This window comes from Brachyhypopomus gauderio, chromosome 20 (assembly GCF_052324685.1).
Source record: "Brachyhypopomus gauderio isolate BG-103 chromosome 20, BGAUD_0.2, whole genome shotgun sequence".
Classification (NCBI taxonomy): Eukaryota; Metazoa; Chordata; class Actinopteri; order Gymnotiformes; family Hypopomidae; genus Brachyhypopomus; species Brachyhypopomus gauderio.
Window position 1 is genome coordinate 9,675,076 of NC_135230.1, and position 7,500 is coordinate 9,682,575.

At 44.6% G+C, this 7,500-nt stretch overlaps 1 protein-coding gene across 5 annotated transcripts in view; it reads right to left on the bottom strand.

Annotated features, from left to right (window-relative positions):
* runx1 (RUNX family transcription factor 1) overlaps positions 1-7,500 on the bottom strand; it is a 37,964-nt gene that overhangs the window by 12,677 nt on the left and 17,787 nt on the right. For 3 of the 5 annotated variants that reach the window (XM_076982589.1, XM_076982588.1, XM_076982587.1), the window contains exons 3-4: positions 3,101-3,357; positions 1,946-2,102 (exon numbers count right to left, since the gene is read on the bottom strand). In XM_076982589.1, coding sequence (XP_076838704.1) covers positions 1,946-2,102; positions 3,101-3,357 — 414 coding nt within the window. Of the gene's footprint in view, positions 1-1,945; positions 2,103-3,100; positions 3,358-3,541; positions 3,738-3,965; positions 4,541-7,500 lie in introns of those variants that run through there. The other 2 variants (XM_076982591.1, XM_076982592.1) reach the window with 2 other exon arrangements.

Sequence of the window (7,500 nt, forward strand, 5' to 3'; positions counted from 1 at the left end):
GGGTCCTATCAGCTAAATCATATCAGAACTTTGAATGGACCCCTGTGGGACCTGCTTCCCAGAAGAGCTCTGTGTGTGTGTGTAAAAACAAAACACACACACACACACACACACACATGCACACACACATGCATACACGTACACTAAAACACGTTTTTTTCAAAAGCACAAATGTATGTGTGTGTGTGTTTGTCTATGTCTGAGTGTGTGTGTTTGTGTGTGTGTGTGTGTGTGTGTGTGTGTGTGTGTGTGTGTGTGTGTGTGTGTGTGTGTGTGTGTGTGTGTGTGTGTGTGTGTTTGTGTAAGCGAGACAGAGGATGAGGGAGATCACTTCTTTTATCACAATGATAGAAAGATTAGTCAACAAAGTGCTGTTTTACCACACACACACACACACACACACACACACACACACAATACATTTGTGCTTTTGCAAAAAAAGAAAGAAAAGTAAATATGAAATAGCCACTGAATATACTGGGGCCCTGAATACTAAATATTCTGGTTTGGACTTCTGCAACTGTAAAAATAGCCATATTGATCATACACCATAAAAATTTCATAAACAGCAAGCTAAGCTTGGAGCAGTAGCAGAGGCTGCTGTTATTTGGATATAAGCAGTGATGCACCTCTAAAATGATCTAACAAGTAACCATCTTGTGCATCTTTCAAAGCCCATACTAATTATTGCAAAAACAAGGTATGATTGCATAGCGGTGTCAGAACAAATTCACATCTTAATCTTTAAAACACCAAAATCACACACAAAGCTGTCTGAAGTGACGTATTTGGATGTAATTATGGTGGTAATTCATAAAGTGCTACTTATAAGCCTTAAGTCCACTTAACTCTTATAAGCCTTAAATCCACTTAACTCTGAGACAACGCTACATTGTAAGACAGCTGTTTGTGTCCATTACAAACAGTCTATACAGTGAGACAGTCAGACATGACTCTCCTATTTCGCATCGCTGTTACAGCAGTGGACCACAGTGGTTAGAAAGACTCTGACTGGAGTCACAAACGCCTGTCCTAGCCTTTCCAGTAATGTAAATACCAGCTTGTGTTGTGAACAGATAAGGGCCTTGACCCTTAACGCCATCTTCAATAGCTTGAGTCATGTCTAGCCGTCTGACGGAGATCCCGATGGCGTTTTTGCGTGATTTCGGCGGCAACTGGACGGCCGCTTGGCCTCAAACGCAATCCGTCGTACGGGAATACGCACGGAGGCACGGAGCACCACTTCCCACCCCGCACCTCGTATTTATTCTGGAGTGGGCCCGGTTCTTTTGTCTAGATTGTTTTTCCTGGATATGTCTGTGTGTGGAGTCCACATAAAAGAGAGGAACAGAGAGAGACATAGAAAGGCAGAGACAGAGAGAGAGTGTGAGAGAGAGAGAAAAAGAGAGAGAGAGAGAGAGAGAGTGTGTTCATTTCTGCACATGGAATAAGTCTTAAGGAGAAGCAGTCGTGTTGCTGCTGTGCCAATTGGGTGATGCTGAGCAGAGTTCAGCACCGGCTGTCTCGCCTTGGCACACGGGACAGAACACGGGTACACGAGACAGAACACGGGTACACGGGACAGAACACGGGTACACGGGACAGAACACGGGTACACGAGACAGAACACGGGTACACGGGACAGAACACGGGTACACGGGACAGAACACGGGTACATGGGACAGAACACAGGTGTACGGAACAGAACACGGGTGTACGGGACAGAACAGGGACACACGGGACAGAGCACGGACACACGGGACAGAACACGGACACACATGACAGAGCACGGACACACGGAACAGAACACGGGTACACGGAACAGAGCACGGACACACGGGACAGAACACGGACACACGGGACAGAGCACGGACACACGGGACAGAACACGGGTACACGGGACAGAGCACGGACACATGGGACAGAACACGGACACACCGCTCACCTCGACCACTGCGGCCCACGAAGCGCAGGTCGTTGAAGCGGGCCACCTGGTTCTTGATTGCCGCTGTGGCGTTTCGAAGCTCGGCGGAGTAATTCTCATCGTTTCCCGCCATTACCGTCACAAGCGTGCCATCAGGGATGTCACCGAGGGCAACCACCTACCATTGAATTAAAGAGTAGTACATGTCACGTTGTAATAACAGTTATAGAATTACTACTGTTTAAAAATTATTAATTGAACAACGATGTTGTTATTTATGAAAAATATGTTATTTTTATATCATTTATTCTTCTTATTATAATTAATTAACACCAGTCTTCATTAAGGTCAAGCTGCTTACTTTTATTCTGAATTTAATTATTATTATTATTATTATTATTATTATTAATAATAATAATAATAATAATAATAATAATAATAATAATAATAATAATAATAAATTAAAGCATAGACGATGACACCACCAAATTAAAATTCACTGTTGCGGTGTCGAACTGGCATAGTGGACAGATCAGTCAGCATGCCACGAATTCCTCCATATCCAAAGCAAATAAAAAGTGATTATTTTCATATTACCTATAATCTAAACCAAATAATCCAGAGTAAAATAAATGTACAGATGGCCCATGTGTTTGCGCGCACAGATAAGTGAACGTGTTTGATTTGGTTCATTGTCCAGTCTTTAACGACAGTTAGAAATTGCGGAAGTCTGATGAAGTATGATGAAAGAATGTCAAACCACTCTTAACCACAACACCACTAAATAAATAGTTGGGGGAAACATTTACTAAGGGTTTCCCCTAAATCATTAGCTTAATTAAGGCTGTTAAAAGAGATCGGGCGAGGAAAACTCAGATTTTTTTTTGTTAAATCGGTGTGTTAAACGTGGGGCTCACAGATTAATTTAAACTGAGTTTTGGATTATTTTTTAAACCTCTTTAGAGATTTTTTTATCGTTATATCTAGCCACAGCATTTCACACAGGCTATTTGAATATATTCTTATTAATCCCTAATTACAATTATCACCTTCCATTAACAAACATGAGTACACACGCGGGCAGGTTTTAAATGAGTAAACAAACAAATAAATAAGTGTTTTGATGGGTCACCGCCGCAGTTACGAGGCTGTCCAGATGAAAGTGCGTGTGCTGACCTTGAAGGCGATGGGCAGCGTCTTGTTGCACCGCCAGTGCGTCGGCAGCACCGAGCACAAGAAGTTCGGGCTGTCGGTGCGCACCAGCTCTCCCGGGTGGTCCGACAGAACCTCCACCATGTTCCGGTCGGCCATCCTCAGCTTGCCCACGAGGGACACGCCGCCGCCCTCCTGAGCCCCGAGGGGCAGAGCCTCGCTCATCTTCCCCGAGCCCAGACTGGAGGAGGGAGGCGTGAAGCGGCGCCCGGGGGCAGGGTCTGAAACACACCGGGACAAACAAACAAACAAATAAACAAACAAACAAATACGTGTTCTCCAAAAGTAAAGCGCTTTCTTTGTGTGATATCTTCAAAAGTTGAGGTTAAAATATCCTAAAAGAAAATACTGGCTCAAACGCCCCCCCTCTTCCCCTCCGCGCACCAGGTCTCGAGCTCTCGTTACCCCGGCTGACGTCCTCGCCGGAGCTCGCGCCACAAGCGCCCGGGAGGCACGTGAAGCCATCAGACGCGCGCGCGGCGGTGTGTGTGTGACGGTGAGAGCGGCCCGCTGTCACTCCGCCAAGCACGAGCGACGGCGCGTGAGTGACGGTGTGCGGTGAGGAGGGTTCAGCTCCCTGCGTCCGAGCACCGCGCCACACGAGCGCTGCGCCCTCTCCAAACGCACCGCCGAACCGCCCGATATAAACACGCAGTCGGCACGGGACCGGTCCAAAAACGGAGGGGGGGGGATGTGCTACTTTTATTAGAACTACAGACAAAAGTGGCAACCTGCACATGACAACAGCAGTTTTAAAACGACCATGAAAGAGAACACACCATCCTAGCGTAAACCTGCGTGCGCCAACGTGAAAACACAGTTATCCTACCGTATTTGGCGTCCCAAAGGAAAACCATTGGTATCCTATTTTGAGATTGTACTTTTGCACCGAAGTTCCAGAGGAAAGTGGCGACAGCTGCTCACAAACTCACTCCCCACAGGCGTTAGTTATGGGCTTTAGTCTGTCAGGGTGGCACATTCGGTTATAACAGCGCGCTTCTCCGGCTGTATCCGTGCGTCTCCCAGAATAAAAAAAAGTTCCAGTTATTTTTAAAGTTTCTTGGACATGAGACGATTTCCCGTTAAACACACGCAGCAGGCACCCATGATCGAGTCCTCGCAGAATGAGTTGGTAAATGTCATCGGTAATATTTTCCTGGGCGGTCGCTCGTCCTTTTAAAACTTCGTGCGCGCACGTTTTAGATTCTGGGCGGTGTGCGCGGCGCCGTCTCTCGTGCCCCTATGGACGAGTTTACACCTAAGACAACATAAAAAACACAACTAGGAAGTTCTTTCATCTAAATCAGTGTTATCTGCAGGCTGCTGAAGGACCGTGTTCCTCCTGGCACTCCGAGGAAGACACGCCGGTCCGGTCGAGACGGCTCTGCTGATGTGGTATGAATGAAGCTGCCTTTTCCCGGCAATGGGCAGAACACTGGGGCAGAGCGCGGCCCCGACGCCTCATTTGCATGCGGCTACTGCCATAGGCCGACAGCGATCGCTTTCAACCAATCGGAAAAGCGTCCGAAGAGAGAGCGAGTCCGGCCGGCGACACACCGAGCGCTCAATGGAATTCCTCGGTGCGGCGCGCGCCCGTGCGAGGGCGACGTTATCTGTGTGTATTTCAGTCATTGGAAATAGACAGTTTAGAGGTGTAACATATCTGTAAATTCTACATTTAAGTTAATGGCGAAAGGAATATGTCATGAAACTGCCAGTTAGACTACAAATGTCATATATCTTTGTCACATTATCCATTGCGCTTATTTTAAAGATAGACAGCCGTCACTATGTAGGTTGTTTCAGTGACTTACGTATTTAAAAAGGAATTCCTATGTTTATGCATAGATGCACCTAACCAAAAATACATGTTGGAAAATGAACGATTATGTGCATATTATTACCAAACAGACAAACAACAAATTACCAAACAACAAATATTACCTTAGATGATGAACAATTCCGGTAGAAACAGTTTATTATTTAATTATAATCATTCTTAAATAAAAGAATAAAATAAAAAAAATAATGGCGGATTCAGGCTCGGTGTCGTGCAGCCAACAGGGGGCAGCACACGACCTAAAGGTGAGCGGGGGGGCATTTATGATATAGTCTCCTTATCCAGTCTGTGGCTGGTAGCTGTGAGTTTATATGGGAGGTTAGATTACGTTAGTCCTTCGGTATTTATTCACCACACCACAAACAATCGTACTACATTAGACGAATTATCTCTGCATTAGCCCAATACCAGCTATTTTCTCTCATTTGTGGTTATTTTAATAATCTTTCCGTTTTGGTTAAGATTTTGTATAATATTTTAATAACCTGCAGGGTTCAGATAGTGAGTGCAGGGCCAGTCACGTTTAATAACGGATCTAGCAGCCCGCCCGGAGGACATGTAACACAGGCAGGTCCATTTATAATACACAAGCCTGGCTGGGCTCTTAGAGCGAGGCCAGAACTGGCAGTTCTCTTGAAAATTACAGACATGCACGTCAGGAAAGCTTTTCGTCTGATGAATAAAACGACGTGTTACCAGTCATATAACACCACCCAAACTTAAAGTGCTGAACTCATACTACATAAAAGACCAGTTCAAAGACCCGCGAGGCAAATAATTTAAAAATCTTTCTATTTTAAGTTTTTTTTAAGTTTGATCTAAACTTTTTTGCTTTATCGTCGACGTTACACCGAACTGTGGATGTTCCGCGTGGTAAAACTGGACAATCACGAAAAACTGCGGAAAATAAAGGCGTTTGATTACACTCGTTAAGTTGGTTGTGATCTTTCTAACCTCCGGTCACGCCAGAACTATCTGCATTGGTTAACCACAGTGTGAAGTCGGGGCCCTGTCACAATACCGTTAATACAAACTCATAAAATCAACAAAACCACAATTTCTGCCTTTTGGACGTAAAGAAAATGCATATTCAAACTAGAAATGTAGCCTAAATGTTTTTGTTATGCTTCGAAAAGAACTCTACCTTATATCACAACGTTTTCCTCTAATATTTTCAAACACGACAAGAGGCAGTAGGTTCTAGCCACACCAAGGTCAATAGAAGCACTCACTGTCATATACAGGCTATGTAAGTCAAACAACATAAATGCAAAAATAGCAAAAATGTAAATACATCGTCTAGGCTACCGATATACAAATTCCTGCCCTAATATGGCTAATGTCATTCAAAATGCCATGTGAGAAAATGTGCATAAGCATTTTTTCTCTCAAAACGACAGCTTATAAAATACAAAGCCTTGTCAATCAATCTGTTTTCAAATGCAAATAACGGCAGGTGCTACTGAGTAACAGAATTCGTTTTGAGCTTTTAAAGTGGATTCAACGACGACGACACGCAACGTGTATATATAGGCTATACACACACACACACACACACACACACACACATGACTGATCTGTAGTGCTTCTGCACTCTGAAGAGGTCCTGGACTCCCTGGTATTTCCGCCTTACTTTGCACAAAATTGGTGTAATCTGATAACTTTTAACTCTAGAAATCAATAACGCTTGTAGTCAGCTATAAAATCCATTGACCTGTGTCGTCAGATATATAGACGTATAAAAACACCGCATATTAGCACAGCACATCCGTAATATCCACATTAAAGTAGTAGCACCCTATCGAAAAATAACAGATTATTCAACAATGCTGAAATTAGAATAGATTATTAACACACCTTCAGAGGACTTACAGTACCAAGAAAATCTAAGACAACCATTTATGGACTGTGGTTCATATAGGGAATATATGATACATATGATCATATATACACTGCACTGTATATATTGTTGCATTGCAGTTCAAACTGATTACTTTCTAGGACCAGGAGGTGAGTGTAGAGTGTCCCTTTAAATGACTTTTTAGTTCTGCGTTATAATGAGTCTTCACATGACACAGATGTACTCTCTTTGAGGACATACCATTTGTTTCCTAAAGAAGCGGACCAAACATCTACTGCTGAAACACAAGTGGGGGGGGGGGGCAGAGCAGAGAGCACAAATACATCTAAACATTATCCAACAGCCTGCTGATGCCTCTGTCACTCCTCACACCATACGCGCCCCACCAGAGATGTCCGGACTACCCCCCCCCCGCCCTGCCCCCCCTTGCAAACCTGGACGACCCCTTTCACTTCCCTCACTAACTTCACTTTATTCATTTAGATCTTTTTTTGCCTCTCTTTATCATGTGCATCGGAAGATGAGGAGGAAGCATGAAGACAGGAGGAGGAAGAGGAGGGGGAGGAAGAGGAGGCCGTGCAAGAGAAGAAGAGGGGGCCGTACAACACCGGGCAGGATGTGGCCTCCTGCTCCCGCTGTAGCCACAGGTCACCTGCTCAGGGC